This window comes from Parasteatoda tepidariorum, chromosome 7, assembly GCF_043381705.1.
Source record: "Parasteatoda tepidariorum isolate YZ-2023 chromosome 7, CAS_Ptep_4.0, whole genome shotgun sequence".
Lineage (NCBI taxonomy): Eukaryota > Metazoa > Arthropoda > Arachnida > Araneae > Theridiidae > Parasteatoda > Parasteatoda tepidariorum.
The window spans coordinates 32,884,700-32,903,034 of NC_092210.1; the positions used below are offsets into that span (position 1 = coordinate 32,884,700).

Sequence of the window (18,335 nt, forward strand, 5' to 3'; positions counted from 1 at the left end):
TCAATAAAGATAACCTCGAAGAACGATCAACCTACATCAACGACCATTTTACTGGGAAACGTTCGTACCCGAGAGGTTTCACTGTATTAATTATTTTTAATACTTAAAAACTTACTGCAATGCTGCATTATCTGGGCTCATAAAAATTTTCGAAAACTGAGAATAAAACAATGATTTTGATAATTTTCATCTAGGGGGAAAATGTCGCCAAATTGACGATTAAAAAAAAAGTTCTATAACGTTAAAAATTTTTAAGTTATTAGTCAGTTCTAAAGCCCAGATAATTCTTCACAGTTAGATGGTTTATATAGTTTAAAATTACAGCTAGGCTTCAAGTTGAGGGGATTTAATTATTGACCATGTCAACCTTCATCTATCAAAAGGTACCTCGTGATAGAATCAAGTTAACATATCTTATATACTAGTGAATTGGTATTTAATATTCATAGTGGTAGTTACGCCACAAAGTGTAAAGCATTTAAACTGTGTTTTTTTTTTCTTTGGAGAAAGAGCTTCGAAGAACAAAGTTAACGCACATAAAATCAATTCCAAAAAATAAATAGATAACAACTAACTTATGACAAGAATTTTTATTGCATAATATATTTCTCAATTGGTTGAAATTTAAATAGACAAAGAGATATCTTTAATTGCATACAAAAGATGGAATGCACTGGATAAAGGTTAATTTTAAAGCTATCACAATACTCTGGTAAGGAACATAAACAAATAATGTAATATTATATAAACAACGTGTAAATTTAATTTATGGCATTGAAATTTTCAATGCTCCTTTTGAATGGACTACATTTAGTAAGGGTAAAATAAATATCGTTGAATAATTTTCCAAAGAAAAATTACCAAAAACAGTCAAAATTATTTTGCATTTGAATAATTTGAGTAATAAACTATCTTTAGCAAAATACTCTAAATATATATAAAATTCTAAAAAGTTTTTCCAACAAAGAAGGGTTATAAATTCAACATAAAATTTTCCCTATTTTCAAAGTGAATTTTAACAAAATATCTAAAGATCATTAGTATAACCAAATTAAACGTTTCTAGTTTAGTACCCATAATGTTCTGAGTTTCACTTGCAACAGAAAGGGAGGGGTTAAATACAGTAGAATAACAATTTTTTTTTCTTCCACACATAATAACATAAATGCGTATTCAATTTTACGATATTGCTAGTTTTAAAATTTCGAAGGATAGTTTATAAGTACTGAGAGTAGCACATGCTCCATTTTTTCAAAATGATCATTATTAATAACCTATAGATTTAAATTTTTCTTTTCAATTCTTAGTCTGAAAATATATCACAAACATCTTCCTTACATTTTTTAAACTCAATTATGTAAGCTTCTTCTGAGTAATTGATAACAAAATACAATCAGCAGGTATCTATCAATGCTAAACTTTGTATTAATACTGTATTAATGCTTCTCAACTGTTTTGATTTTTTGTATGACATATTGGAATTATTATTGATTTAATTTTTCTAAATTATACTTAAAAACTATTTTCATGAAATTTAAAAATTTTAAAAATTTGCCTAGCAAGTAAATGTTAACATATAAAATGTTCAAAAACATAAATCTACATTCATTAAGCAGAAACAAGTGTGTTAACATAAAATGTTAAGAGATCCATCCTATAAACTACATGATTTATTTTTAACATAAATAAATTTCTAAGGCAATAATGTAAGAACCTTCAAACTAAATATAAGCACATATGGCACACCCAAAAAGTAATGTCATTGATTTTTCTGTGAAACTTACCCCTATTATAGTACTCAAACCAGTTGTAATTGATAAAGGAGCCAGTCATCTCCACTGACAATTTGGGAAATAAGAATAAGCACTTTCGTGAAACTCATTTTTTGTTTCTAGTTGAAACCTTCATACATCAAATTTGAAGGGTGGCAAGTTTGCAGTTTGAACTTTTTCTATTATACAGACAGCCTTGATCATTTATCGAAATGCCTAGTCTGTTAAAGCATAAGGCATTTTCTGAAGCCCATGAAAAGGGCAGGGATGAAGATCACCATAAAATGACATCAAAAATCTCAGACTTCTTGTTCTAACCCTTAAAAAATATTATTCTTGCACTGAAAGCAATTCATAGCTGCAGAAGAAAATTCCATAAAAGGCCCACCAACAACCACAGACTTCTTGTTCTAACTCTTGAAATATCCCATGAAGAATGTCAGTCTTGCGATGAAAGCAATTCATAGCAGCAGAAGAAAATTCCATAAAAGGCCCACCAACAACCACAGACTTCTTGTTCTAACTCTTGAAATATCCCATGAAGAATGTCAGTCTTGTGCTGAAAGCAATTCATAGCAGCAGAAGAAAATTCCATAAAAGGCCCATCAACAACCACAGACTTTTTGTTCTAGCCCTTGAAAAATCCCATGAAAAATATTATTCCTGAGCTGAAAGCAATTTATAGCAGCAGAAGAAAATTCCATAAAAGGCCATCACCATAAAAGGCCATTAACAAGCACAGACTTCTTGTTCTAACCCTTGAAAAATATTATTCTTGCACTGAAAGCAATTCACAGCTTCAGAAGAAAGTTAATTTTAGACTTTTCAATGCCCCTTTACCAATCAGATCGTGCATTTTAATTGACTCAGAGACATTACTTTTCGGGCAAACCATGCAATTAACTTTAAAGAAATGAATAATTGAACTTAAAAAAAATTCTACTTTTGACTTATTTAAAATAATAATATTTTTTATTATAAATATTTTTTTAATATTTAAAATAAATATTTTTTTAAATTATAGCAATAACAAGTCAATTTGGCTTAATAGTGTTTTATAAATGAGACAGAGATTAATGAGAGTATTTTGCCATATATCATAATGTGAACAAAATTAAACCCTAACTGATAAATATAATCTCTAAAAAGTTAGATCTCTAATCTAATTTAAGAGGAATATTCCATGTATTTTTTATTCAAACCATATTATTACTAATTCTAATAAAACTAGTGAAGGTGAAGTTTTTATTCAAACATTAGATATTGGAATAAATTGTTATAATAAACATAAAAGAAAAATCCTAAGGCATTTATATGACTTTTAAAAAGTTCTAAAATTTATATACTAGTAACAATTAGAGTGAATTATAAATGAAACTTCTATAATGTGATTGGAATTTAATATTAAAATAAATAAAAACTCATGCTGTTATTTCTTTACTATTAGTAATTTAACACTATCAATTTTAACAGTAATGAGCTGATATATTTCATTCCTCAATTGAAAATTTGAATTAATACTTATATATTTAGATATCTTCTAGATAGTAAAAAACAGTTGGGTAGGATCATTCCCAAGTACACTGATAGCTAATTATTGTTACAAAAACATTTGTTTCACGCAATATCCAAACCTTTCCAGTTATGTCTTAGTTAACAAATTAATTAGGATCTAATTTAGATTATTTATTAGTTACATAAAAGGCACACTGGCTAGAAATACTGACTAGACATATCTAAATATAATTTAATTATTCTTAAAAAGAAACTCTTTTAATCACAAGCTCCCAAGCATTTAGTAAATGCAATTCCAGGCTTTATCATCATTATTTTTAAATTAAATTATCAATATGACGAATGAAACAAAGCAATTCAAATACATATTAAATAAAAAGAATGATTTAGAGAAGTTTGTTTCTTAATAGTTTTAAGAAATGTTTTGAACATCATAACATTTAAAATATTAAAGAATAAACTTTAAATAAGGACTTGGAACAAGTTAATTTTAAATGAAAAATATAAAATACAAATTTAAAGGGGGGGGGGATGAAATTTCTACATTATTGCAGATACAGCTTTAAATATATCTATATATATATATACATAGAAAAATAGTGGAAATAATTTTACTACATGCAGATGTAAAAGACCATTACAAATTGATTGGATTAAACATAGAGCTTAATGACACAAGAGCTTGATGTAGCTAGCACAAGGTATAAAACTTACAACATCACAAACTCAAAATAAGAAACAAAAAAGTTAAAAGGTTACGAGGGCACTATGGAACCCACATTGATCTGATAAATATAAAATCCAAGGAGTTATTTAAAATAATATTTTATTTACTTGTAAGAAAATAAAAGATATTTAATTATAAAATAAAATTTATGTAAATAGTAAGAATTAAAGATTCGAAAAGAAGACTTAATATATAATAAATGTATTTGTATGGTGAATCTTAAAACTACATTCATATGTCTAATTAATTTTTATTACTTTAAATGTTTTAATAGGTTTGCACAAAAGCTATTAAATAAATATTTTCCATACAGTAATATTCAGTAAATAAAAATAAAATAAACTTTGCAAAGTAGTTGTGAAATTTCATCAATTCATGACATTAGTTTCAGTTCCCTTTTTTTCAAAATTTTAAAACAATACCCAAATAGCATGCTTATAAAGAGTTTGTGGAAATAAGTAATTAAAAAGCATTGGTTTGATTCAGAGTAAATTTCTAAATACATTTTTGAATGAAAAAAAAAACTTGTTTTAGATATTTTAAAAACATAACTTAAATAGTAAACTACAAAAGAAATAAATTTTATATGCTAATCTAAAGTTCATAATACTTTTTGGAAATCAAAAAAGCATTTCCTGAAATAAACTAGATTTTACAGACATAAAAAACAAGCTAACTTTTTAAATAAAAAATGTCTCAAAGAAGTTAAAACATTTCTTGAAACATGACATTCAGAATTAACTGCTTATTTATTAAAATTTTTAAACACACATGCTTTGAATAGTTTTAAAATTTGCAGAAGGAGTCAGTTAAAAGAATTGGACAGATTTTAGTGTAAATAATTCTAAAAATTTAATAAAAACACTTTTTTTCTCAAATAACTTTAAAAGACAAGTTATCAAAGAAATAGAATTTATTTAACATAAAGTTTTAAAACTTTTATGAAAAAATTAAAATCATTCATAGAAAGTCATGTGAAGTGCTATACAGTTTTTCTTTAGCTAGTGGAATATCACCTATGTTTATGTACTTTGTTATGTAACAGAATCATATCCAAATATCAGTCCTGCAATTAACAATTTCAGACATGTAAAGAAAAATGGAAGAAACTGAATATTTGAGGAAAGGAATATTTTCTTCCTAACTGAGTCATTGGTAGATTACACGTGGTCCTGGCCAAAATTAAGAATTTTTTAAATGTTATATACGGGACAATTAAAAAATAGATTAAAAAAGATCTTCATAGATTTTTGCAAAACTTATTGAAAGTGATTAATTGATTATCTTTATATTATTTTCAAATTAGTAAAGTTTTACTTAATCCAGAACTGGGCCTTTAATGAGAGAAATTTTTTATTTACGATTTCAAAATCAGGAATTATCAAAAAATGTTTAAACATACCTTGTTTTCTAAATTCTATGATTTTGATTTCCATTAGTAAAAATGTGGAGCCGACATCTTTCATCATTTCACTAAAACTTTTCCACACGATTGAAGTAGAAAGCAAAGTTTTTGAATTTTTAGTAACAAAAGTGTTTAAAAAATTTTTTTATTATTTTAAGAATAAGTATTTACTTGAAAAATCACTGGCTCAGGTTCCTTTAGAGTCCTAGAAAAGTGAAGTGCTGAGCTCTGTTTGCTCTACACTTACAACAGCTTTATATCCTTAAACAATTTCTTGCTAACATATGCTCTGAAAACTTAAGATTTACTTGGTCCTTTCATAAAATTCCCAAACAAATATGAAATACTTATTCACAGTTGAAGAGTAATAACAATTAAAAAAACATTCGTTAATAATATAATACTTATAAAGCTATTACAATAAAAGAGCTTTATAATTCCAATTCAAATGGCACATATGGTACTTAATAACGACATACCAAATACAAGCATATCACAAAAATAAAAGTTTTACTCAGAAACTAATTCAATAATTATTGAAATAATGATATTTCTTACACTCATAACAATCAAACACACTTAACATTTTAACTAATACTAACAATGAAATAAATATCTAGCACTTTATAACCATATGGAAGCTTATCGAGTAAAACAGATAAGAAATCAACAAATGAAAGAAAATAAATAGAATATATTTTAAAAAACAAGAAGAAAAATACTTAAAAAGCAGAAATTGTTAACAGTTAAGATCACACTCAGCTTTCATTTTTCTTTTTCTATTTTTTTACACTTTATACATAAAAACAAATACTTACTACAAAATACAATTATCGTACTTATTCACATTCTCACTAAAAACCATTAATGGTTAGCAATCGTTTTGTTTAAAAATTATAAATATATTGTGTGAATCTACTTCGTTATAGAAGGTAAGATTTTAGAAGCTTTTGAGTGACACAGTTCAATCAATTCTGGATATTGATGACACAATATAATAATTATAAAGATGAGTAACAATGTTGTCAGTGTTCGAACCCTAGAAAAGGTAACAATGAATATCAGTACCATTAAAAATAAAGATATTAGTGCTTAATACTACAGCAAATATTTAGTTACACATAAAAATGAGATAAATTAAAGATACAATTAACTTACATTCCTTTTAGCCAAGCATTTTAGATAAAAAAATTTTATTGATTTTTTTTTTTTTTTTTTTAATATTATATTTACAACTACAGTTATGAAATATTCCTAAAGGATTTTAGCTTCCCCCCCCCCTTTATAGAGCAATTTAACCCACTGACAGTTCTGCATGTAAAAAGTCGTATTTTAATCTGCAGTCTTCTTTGCATAGCAAAACTGGTTTTTCCATGTTAATACATTGAGGAAAAGTGTATAGGGAAAAAACATTCTCTCAATTTTGCCCATTTTCTAAACCAACAGTGGGTTAAAGTTTAATCAAGAGAAGAAAAAAAAATGCATTTTTAACTGCTTTTAAATTGAAAAGTATTTAATATCTTGGTATAAATGTTTAATATTAATTTCAATTTTCTTTCATTTGATAAAAAAAAAACATCATTATTCACACTTCTGATATCCAAAAAACCTTGTAAACTAAAAACTATTTTCCAATTTTTATTTTATAATTTGTTTCTTTCAAAAACTCAGTTTGCCTTTTTACATACAAAACTGTCAACATGCTATACGTTAGAGCCTCAATTATCTGTGGAATTTGGTGGCAAGGGCATTGCAGATAACAGAAATCACGGATAATTCAAAAAACTCAAAAAGTAAGGTAGTGACCCAAAAAATAATTTGAAAATGTATTTATATATGTGTATATGTTTAAAACACACAACAGAAATTTTTGTTCTATAACTAAATCGCTGAAACAATGAATGGTAAAGAAAAATATAGTACATATACAATAGTACAATGCCCTTGGGATGTAGAGGTCAATCATGTGCAATATAATTTTTTAACCCTTCGTCGAACTCATGAATAATCTGTATTACAAATAATCAGGACTCCATTGTAGTGAGTAAAATAATTAGAAAATTAGAACTAGAATTGTAAAAAGTTTGCAAAATTTCATGGTTATGAAACATTTTGTAAATTGGAAACATTGTAATAAACAAAAGAAGTAGAAATAAAATATTTAGTTTTATTTTCAAAAGCTAGAGGCAGTGCTATCCATGCATTTTTAACTATGTTCCTAACCTTGCCAATAATTGAATCAAACTTATACACTAATATCTTTAGCTTCATATCTTAATCAAAGAGATCTTGAAAATTTAATTAAAAAGAATAAAAGCTTAAATTGCACATTCTAAACATTTCTTGTTTTTTTCTACGTATCATCCATTGCCATTCAGTAGCTAAACTGTATGAGTTTTTAATATTGGTGCATACATAGTAACTTACTTAGTTCTAAGGCATTATTATATTTGAAAGAGTTGTGACCATTTGAAGCATAGAGCAACATTGATTAGCTTGAGTGAAAGTTCTCCCGCGTGGGAGGTCAATATTGATACACATTTAAACACTTACCTAGTTCTTAAGAAAGGCATCATTATATTTGATAGAGTTGCGACCAATAGCAGAACTACTTGAAGCATAGTTAGTGCAACATTGATTAGCTTGAGTAAGAGTGCTCGCGCTTGGGAGTTTTCGACAGCATCTAATGACACCAACTGTTGAAGATGCTGATGCTGTTGATGTTCCATACGAGATATCTACAGAAAAAAAAGAGATAATAAAACTGCAACTAAAACTGATTTCTGCAACGTATGGCATGGTCTAATTTACGGATGCACAACCCTTTTGAGTAAAGAGCCAATTGCAAAGCAGGTTGATTAACGATAGGCTGCAGTCATATTTTGTCATTTTGGTGGGAAATCTGATAATTTTTATGCAAACATTAGTGTTTTAAGCATAAAATATTTTTTTTTTAAATTTTATCCCTTTTTCTTAAGAATAGATTTTTTGATATGGGGGAAAATATAAATTCCATCAAAAAAAAAAAAAATGTCAGACTCACAGAATGAAAGTGTAAAAAAAAAAAAAATACATATTTCATGAGTATTATTAATTATTTTAATGAAAGAAAATTTTTAGGGCTTAAAGTAAAACCAAGAATTAAAACTAATATTATACTAATATTAAACTAATATTAAACAAATACTTATTATAGAACAAAATAAGATTTATTTATTTCGTATTACACTTTAGATATTATTTCTATTTCTTGAATTATTAGAGGTTTCAAGAATTTAAAATATAAAACGTCTTCCTTCCATTCTTTTCTTTAAAAAAAAACACAAAAGCCACTAAAGATTTAAAACAAAATTACAAAAAGTAAGGAATTTAAAAATTCGTGATTTTCTCAACTTTTCAAATTTTTTATGTTGCAATAATGTAAGAAAATATTAAAATATAGAAATTCCAAATATCACATACTAATACATGACACTAATTACCGAAAAAGCATCGGAAAAATAACTTATATTTACTGTGAAATATGCACAAATATATTTATCAAAAAGTGATTACTTGAAAGAGTGATTAGAAACTCCTATGCCATAATAACATTATAGTTAAAATAACGGGATCATCAAAATCAAGTGGAAAAGCATCGTAATAATTGAGAAAAAATTACTTCAATTTACAGTGAAATCATCATGAATATATCGTGTCAAAGAGTAATTATTTAAAATACGTGATTTAAAATTCGCTTTTCGTAATAGTTGGAATTTTTAAAGTTCATGGGAATGCATCATAAAAAATGCCAAAAAAAAAAATGATAGAAAAATAACTTTAATTTACGATGAAATCGGCAAAAGCAAAACACTTTAAAAAGTTATTATTTAAATGCGCGATTCAAAACTTGCATGTTTTACAAATGTAGTAAAAGTATGGAATTTTCGAAATCACATGGAAAAGCGCATTTAAGAAAAAAAAGCCAAGCACCAAGAAAAACAATAAACGCCTTTTTAAAAAAATCATTAAAATTTTTTAAATTTAAGAGAAAGCGGTACAAATAAAGCTCGTCAAAGAGTGATGAATAAAATGCTATATTTGTAACTCACGAGTTGTAATATCGTAATAAATGTATCAGGAATTTTCAAACCGCTTAGAAATTGTTATTTTTCAGTGCAGAAAAAAAAAGAGTTGTGAGAATCAAAAAGTAAAAGTATTTCTTAAAAAAAACTTTGTTCAGAAGCTCCCGTGGGCAACACAGGTTGAGCACTACTGGTTGAATTCCTTCTTAGAAATTTCAATATTTTATTTCATTTAAATGAAGCACTAAAAAAATAGCAACTGCCAGTAATTCAAAATAAAAAAAGATTTCATATCTATACTAAATGTACATTTTTAAAGACAAAATTAAGGGGTTTTTTGTTAATGAAGATAGAATCTAATAACATTTAAAGCTAAGCATTAGTAATGAATAACATTTATAAAATTAAGAAGAAAAAAAAAGAATAAAGTAAAATTTAAATAAGTTTGTTTTGGTAAAAACACTTAAAACAGTTAGGGCAATAGCTGGTTCAATGTGAAAGAAACTATTCAGCTGAATTTGTCCAAATTTTAGGGAAAAGAAATATCTCCAGATGTAATGATAGAGTTTTTTTAAATTTTAGGGAAGTTTTAGGAAGATTTTTCCAAAACGTTTTGCAGTAATTTAAGAATTTGTTAGGCTAAAAACAGGTTATACTATAGGTTTTCATTTAACCGACTACCAAAACTGAAAATACATATTCTGCATAGCATATTAATCAAGCAGCATTCAAATTTAAGATTATTCATATAATAGATTGTAATAATTTGTTTTTAAATAAGCAATTCACATCTAAAGATACAGTAAAAATTAGGAGGGTTATTTAAATTTGAATCTCTTTTTTCAAAACTTGTCCTTTCCTAGTTTTGAAGACAGTCAATTCCCATTCTAATTTTTGCAACTGATCAGTTCCTTCAGATTTTCAAAATATTTTGAGCTACTGCAGCTGTAGCTTTTTTCAGTCTTTCTGCTCCCTCTTTTGCAAGGTCTACAGCTAGGTTTCAATTCTTTTAAATCATTTAACTTATGATTATTTTAAGAAGTCTGCAAATCAAGATAATCTTTTTTTCTTTTCCTCTTTTTCAAGTTTTTCTTCCTTTACTTCTTTAGGCTTATGGTCGTTAGAAACATTCCTGGTATGATTTAATGAAACTCTTTCACTACTTTTAGAAGTGTTAAAAATATATGTAAAATTATTACTGGTTATAATTTTGAATGGTATCTTTCAAACTTGAATGGTAACTCATTTAAGATATACAATAGCGTTTTCATTAAGACTCATATTGAGCATAGCTTTATTTATCAAAAAAAAAAAAAAAAACACAGAATCAGAATTTCTAAAAATAGTTCTCATTAATATAGTTAATTTTCCATATTTTATAATATTGTAATTATCTTTCAAAAGAAAGAGTTCACTCCCATATTCACTCTACATTATTCAGGGTTGCCACTCAAATCTGGAAAAAAAATTCCCTGTGTTTTCCCTGTACATACTATACACAATATATTAAGAGGAAACAACAATTACTGTGCTCTTGTGTGAGATATATTGGGCTAACAATATTTATTAGTTTTAATTGCTGGAAAAACAGCTGAACATAATGTTACAGTAAATGAAATAATTGAGTGTAGCTGAAATATCATGGTTAAATATCCTACAGATTACACTTTGAGTGGTCACCAATTTTTAAAAGACAAAAATAAAAAAACAAATTCCCTGTATTTCCCCTGTTTGTAAAGAAAAAATTCAAAATTCCCTGTTATTTTAGGTGATTTTTAAATTCCCTGTATTTTCCAGGTTCTCCCAGTGGAGTGGCAACCCTGTTATTTCAGATAATTCATGGGGAAAACATCAAAAATAAATAGCTTTCACTTATACCTAAAACTTGTCAATAAAGTCATTTGAAAAGTTTAAATATAGAGTTAAGAGAGCAAAAGAATGTACAAAGATCTACGGGAACTAAGGAGTTTGAAATTAGAAATATTTACACGAGTCTGGCAGTTATCCAGGAGATCATGTACATCTCTCAACCTTTCTTCACTTTGATATTGCACTTTTTCCTCCATATCAGCAATTCCCTGTTTTAAATTTTCAATTTCATTTTGATGCAACTCTATCAAATCGTTCATTTGCTCCTCCAAACGCTGAAACACATTGAGAATGCAACATTAAAAACAAATACATCTGATACTAGCAATATTACATTGAATACAAAATCAAAGAGAGATTATTAAAAAAAGTGTAACTAACCTCATATCGATAGCGTTCTTCCTGCAAAGCTTGAGAAAAATAAGTAGACTCTTGCTGAATTTGACCCTATTCAAAAATAAAAATAAATTTCTATTTGCAGACATGTGAATACAAAATATAAAATAAAGAAAATACAATATAAGGAAAATAGAAAGAAAAAAATAAGATAGATAAAGAGAAGATGCAAAATAAGAGAAAAAGTTACATTTGAAATCAAAGTTACTGATCACACAATTCATGATTTTTGGCTTATTTCACATGAGCATAAGCAGAATCACATAAAACCTGATTATTGCTTTCATGGATTCATAGTTGGAAAATATGATCATTATTTTCATTGATTGACTTCAAAAAAATTATTATTACTTTCATAGATTCTCGAGAATAATGCCACATCATTATTTTCATAGATTAACTTGATTACTTATTACAACCACAGATTAACTAGAAAAAAATCTAGATTATTACTTTCACGGATTCTATTTCCTCCACAAGATGTTGATATTCATCTCGCTGAGAGCGCAATTCATGAAGAATTGGTTCCAAATCTAATGATGCATGTCCGACAGACTGTATAGTGAGTGATTCCGAACCAGAAGGCATGTTTTGTAATGGGGGGTGGGGTTGAGGTTGGTGATGTGGATGATGATGGGGACTGGGAACAGTGGAATGAACTTGATGAACCTCTCCGTCTTTGGCATTTTGATTTTGACCTGATTCTGAAGTTACACTAGAATTTTCTTCATCAGATGTATACCTGGTGCTGGAAAATGAACCAAGATTTAGATGAAGACAAATGCACAACAAAGACAAGTCTAGGGTTTGCTATAAATAAAATTACCTGTGAGTAGAAAGAGCACTGCTGTGGATATTTATTTCTCGATCATCTGGACATTCATCAGATTCTAAAAATTTAAAGACATTTTTTAGTATATTTATCAACTTTATTATAAGAATTAATACCAATTGCGAACTATAATTTAAAAGCAAATATCAAGTATTTGATTATTTTAAATTTTATTGACAAATTTAAGTTAAAACACAGAGTAGATTTTGGCAATTAGTGAATCCAGACAATGGTTAATGAAGTGGATGGAAGAAAAAAAAGTTTACTATACATATATTTAACCTTTAAAACTAACTACAAAATATCAATAAAAAATATTATGCTGCAAATGAAAATATCCAAATATAGTGATAAAAACTTAAATGAAATCAAATAGAAAGTTTAATAAGTGACTATTCTGCCACTAAAGTAGAATAAAGAAGTTTTTTTTCATATCTAAAAAAAAATATTTCATAGATATGAATTAGTAAACATAAATATTTAATTACGAAATGTATGCATGAAGAAAAAAATTATTTGCAACACTTCAATTAACACCAAACAATAGCATAGAAGTTATCAATTATTATATTATTATAAGTTATATCCCTACAACTTCAAGTATGTACAATAAACACAAAAACACGAAAAATAAAAGATAGAGAGAGAAAACAATTTAGCTATTTCTTGAGATACTAAGACTGACAATCATGACATAATAAGTCTCAATCTCAATGGTTTTAGAGCCTAACCTAAAACATGCTAATTAATTAGTGTAGACTATATTTTAAGTTAAAAAAATCAAACACAAAATATGTACTTCCCTTGAGTAACCATACAGTTTTTATAGCTTTTGATTCTTAGACCTCAAAATATGGGGGAATAGTAAAATATAGAGGATAGCAGCAATTTAGAAATTATGGAACAAATAGTTGAGACAGAAGTATAGGGGAAAGTTCAACACTTTTCCAACATATTTTGCCTTGAAGAGTTTCAGATGCAATGAAGAAAAAGAAAAGGTTAATTCTAAATTGATTATGACTCAAAATGTATAACAACAATTTTTTGCAAATAAACAATTAACATAAGAGGCATCTAAGCAAAAATTTCAAGCTTTGAAGGAAAAAGATTAAATTAAATTGGGTTCACAGTGAGCCCCGATATAGTCCCTGGACAGATTATTAGAAGCACTATAAGATTCTATGTGAAATCTTAATTATCAGTTGATACTATACAGCTTTATTGTTTTTATGCTACTGAAACCGGTGCACTTGCAAACTGCATTTAATTACGTTCGTGTATCAATTGGTTCAATTAAACAATATATAATATAAATTCGGCGATTGAATAACTTAGATGATATATTGTGTAAATATAGAATATTTTTTATATCAGGTATTACATTATTATAATAATTAGACTGAATTAGCAGACTCGCTGTAGTTTTTTAATAATTACATGTTTTGCACAAGTTTATATGCAATACTTTTATATTTAAACATACATGTAATGGGTTTTTATACAGGTGATTTTTTATATACTTCCTATTTGAATTTATTTTTTAAGTATTGCATTACAAAGTTAACCAATTGATACACAAACGTAAACAGGTACAAACCTGTTTCAGTTGCGTAAAAACAATAAAGCTGTATAGTATCACCTGAAAATTAAGATTTTACATAGAATCTTATAGTGCGTCTAATAACTTCAGCAGGGACTGAATATTATGTTCATTGTGCTAGTGCAAAACAAAGACAAGTCTTAAATCTAGCTGAGAGCATGGGTGTCCAAAACGGGACATTAATAACACTTGCAACCCCAGAAAATTGAATAACCAAAAAATTATAATTTGCTTTCGATGATTTAATACTTTTCCCGATTGCACCTCCCTGCAAATATTTCTGACAGCACTCTTGTCGGAGAGTGTTTGTGAAGAGAATGCAATCAACTGAGATGCTGATACCGGCACTCACTGTTAAATTACCCTTACGAATGAAAAAACAACTAAGCATAGTTAAACTGTAAAGTATAACAACTGTATTTAGTATCTGTACAAAGCAATGTGCAGACAATATGTTGTAATTATGTTATGTAATACGAAGAAAAAATTACTTTTACTTACTCTGATGCACTGTGTTTATATTATCTGCACTGCCAAACTTATTTTTTATAAGATGTGCAAATTCTCTAGGCTTTGACATGACACTTCTGGGAAGAAGAAATAAATTAATTAATACTCTAATTTAATATAATTGTAATACAGCCTTCAAAATTGAAAGTTACAATCCATCATTGAAAAATAATGCTAGACTATGAGGAAAGAAACACTTACAATCCACAAATATTACAAAGATTATTCCATTAGTTGAACATGTGCTTTCTTTCGAAATAAATAATGTTTTTAAATTATGCAACAAACTAACCATCTGAATCATAAAAGATGTTTCACCATGTCCAGTATGCTTTTTGGGTTAGCAATAATGTTATAAAAAGTTAAACTCCAGAAAATAAAAAAAGTGGGTAGTTGATAAGTACCAAAAGTATTACATTTCTAAAATATTAAGAATGCTAATTAATGTATTCTAATAACACAGACATTAGGTGATTGGTTTATTTGTTTATTTTCAATGCAATATACCATGCACATTATGACAGATATTTCTTTTTCAAACAAAATACATACTTATATAAGAGGAACACTGAAAACAAATACATTAATGTTTTTATTTATTTACTTTATGATTTTTTTTTCTTCTAAACAATATAAGAGGAACATTGAAAAAAATGCATTAATGTTTTTAAAATTTAAGCATTATTTTGTACATATAAACTAAAGTGAGTATTTGTATCTGTATGAGTAATAGTTTGAAACTTCTTTCTGGGGACAAGACAGATCTTATAATGTATTCATTTGAAAGACACATTGTGAAACATTAACAAAGACATTTTTTTTAAAAATAAAAAAGCAAAGAAAAAATGCCTCAGTTTTAAATTAATTTTTAGAACAAAAGTATAGGTAGGTTCAAACAGGTCGATTAAATATTATATAAAAGCATAAGGGGGTAGTGATTTTTAACTTCTTCTGACAGGAGGTGAAGGAGATGCAAAATTTTCAAAAGCATGTTAATATATCATTTGAACAGGTTCTAATTTCGGGGAATGAATAAAAATAATAATAAATTTTTTATTGATTTATAAATATATACGCTTATATTGCTTTGTAACTTTAAATACTACTACATCCATTACCAAAATAATTAAGGTTATTTTTAAGATATTATTTTTTATTGAATTATATTTCGTTGCAATTTTCCAACTTTCATGTCTAATACAATTCAGTCCAATAATGTCTAATACAATTCAGATTATCACAAAATATTTCTTTTTTAATGACGCCTGGTGGTTGAGTGGTAGCGCTTTGCCCTCCCGTGCCACAGGTCCTGGGTTCGATCCTTGGGCCGGGCAAGGTTGGCACAGCCTTTCATCCCTTCAGTGGGTCGATAAATGAGTACCAAGCATGCTTGGGAACTAAACACTGGGGGTTCCGCGTTCGGCTGACCACCTGACCGAAACATCTGCTCCTGCACCCCAGAGCCCAAGGTCAGGAAAACTGAGATGGGCACAGTAGGCCCTGGCCCTTTATGGGCTGTCGTGCCACTGAGTATAGTAGTTTTTAGTTTATTTCTTTCTTAATATATATAGAATTTAAGCTAGGCTTGTAATTAGTTACAACAGTTTTTTGCAAAGAATGCTCAAACCGAACAAAAAATAACTGAATAAATATGTTTTACAAAAAAATATAAAAATTACGGCATGTGCAAAGCAAACATGCCTGTTTTTTTTTTATAATTTTCATTAAATTACAATTATAAATTTAACTTTCATAAAAATCATTAATAAGCAAGTTTCCATAGCCTGATAAATGAAAATGTCTTAATTTACTTGTTTTTCATACATTTAGAATTATTTTATTTTTAATCCACCTCTCTTCACAAATAAACTTTTGTTAACAATTAAATTCACTCCATGGCAATCTACATGGGTTGTTATGAGGAGCTGTACTTGTGAGTCATCTATAAAGATTTTACTGTTATGTGCTTTGACTTCATTTAGATCTTCCATATTTATAAAGTCATAGTAATTATTCATAAACCTCAGATTACTAACTTCATGAAAGAGATTTGTCAGATTTATTTTATAATTAAAACAACTTTATTTCACATTCAGTTTTTTGTTTAATATCGATTTTTAAATAAAATTGAAGTGATCTTTTGAAGTTTCAATAGATAACAGCATACTTAAAATCACAGATGGCAGTATCAAAGTGATTTAGATAATTTTTGAAAGTAAAACTTTTGAAAACTATAAACAAATTAGTTACATGGCTAATATTTAAGACGGAAAGTTGATTAGAAAATAACATACAATCATAAATCTTAACAGGTATGAAAGCTACAAGACAGGAAAACATTTTGCAAACAGACCAAGCGAGGAGATGGATATACATGCAGAAATTTACAGAATAGTTTTAATAGAGATCTTGTAGCATTATACTCAATTGAAAATAGATTTAAAAATGTGAGATAAAAAAAACTTGTTAAATTGACAGATAACTTTTTGAAAGATTTATATAATTTATTGCATTCAAATAATCTTCATTTTATAAGGATTTAACCCAGAAATGTTAATGAAATTAAAAAACAACGCACAAGTGCATGCATCTTATAAAATTAACATTTATAACCCTGTAAATAAAAAAATGATGCAAAAAAATAACCTGATTTAACAATTAATTGAAAGCATGTGACTAAAGTCATGAAATAAAATATAATTACAAAAATTGATGTTCAACTGTTACCTAAAAAAGTGTTCGAAATTTAGTGTAAAGTTTTTTGCTAAAATAATTTTTTTTTAATAATTCCTCATAATTGTTCTAACATAAATAAGCATAATAAGTCTTACAGTCCAATATGAAAAAGAGGTATCTCCAGGGGTAGGGGGCATCCTAAAATATGAGGAGCAGGCCTCTTTGAGGATAGAACAATCCATTCATAACAAGTTCCTAACACAAAATGCAGTCAACAGAGTCAGAAGATCTAATATTAAGTAAATGTGCCTTTAGAATGTCCTGCCCAGTCAGCAGCCTGAAATGCGAAACTCCGATAGGCCTAGGGAGGTTCTAGAGAACACTTGATGTTCAGAGGTTCTGACAAGAAACATCAAACTCTCTCGGTAAAAAAATACTCAGTGACTTCGAATTTCTTGTTTTATTAGCAGTTTAACATTTCTCAGAATAGAGGGAGAATCAGGAGGGTCTGTCTGTTTTGCGAGGTTATCTGCTTTTTTGATATTATGTAGTCTGGTTATTTAAGAAGTCTTAGTGTATTTAAAAAAAAAGGTACAAGTAATATAAGAGTAACTAATTTTACATAATCATACATAAAAAATGTTGGTAGCTTTTATTTAATTGTAAATATATTGTCAAAAAATGAAATTTAATTTAGAATATCTTCATATCCACATCTGATAAAAATTTAAGAGTTTATTTATTTAGTATTTATTTCAGCTGTATACCTTTTCCAAATAGTACTTGTTATAACTAAAAAAGAATTACATTAAGAACTCTTTAAAATCTTTAAAAAATGCTCGCTCTTATAAAATAAAGCTACAATATTAGCAAACCTTACTTTGCCAAACCATGAATTTTGATATACCGTAGAACAAAAAGGCTTAAAGTAAAGTAAAAATCATAAAAATATTACATATATAAACGTTA

At 27.4% G+C, this 18,335-nt stretch overlaps 2 protein-coding genes across 5 annotated transcripts in view; both read right to left on the reverse strand.

Moving 5' to 3' along the window:
* Positions 1-18,335, reverse strand: part of LOC139426007 (uncharacterized) — a 491,229-nt gene that overhangs the window by 69,409 nt on the left and 403,485 nt on the right. The window lies entirely within an intron of this gene.
* LOC107445832 (transmembrane and coiled-coil domains protein 2) overlaps positions 4,910-18,335 on the reverse strand; it is a 24,702-nt gene continuing 11,276 nt past the window's right edge. For 2 of the 4 annotated variants that reach the window (XM_071183257.1, XM_043048005.2), the window contains exons 7-13: positions 14,682-14,767; positions 12,575-12,638; positions 12,202-12,496; positions 11,734-11,799; positions 11,472-11,627; positions 7,973-8,157; positions 4,910-6,458 (exon numbers count right to left, since the gene is read on the reverse strand). In XM_071183257.1, the coding sequence (XP_071039358.1) occupies positions 6,335-6,458; positions 7,973-8,157; positions 11,472-11,627; positions 11,734-11,799; positions 12,202-12,496; positions 12,575-12,638; positions 14,682-14,767 (976 nt within the window). In that variant the 3' untranslated portion in view covers positions 4,910-6,334. The remainder of the gene's footprint in view (positions 6,459-7,972; positions 8,158-11,471; positions 11,628-11,733; positions 11,800-12,201; positions 12,497-12,574; positions 12,639-14,681; positions 14,768-18,335) is intronic. The other 2 variants (XM_071183258.1, XM_043048007.2) reach the window with 1 other exon arrangement.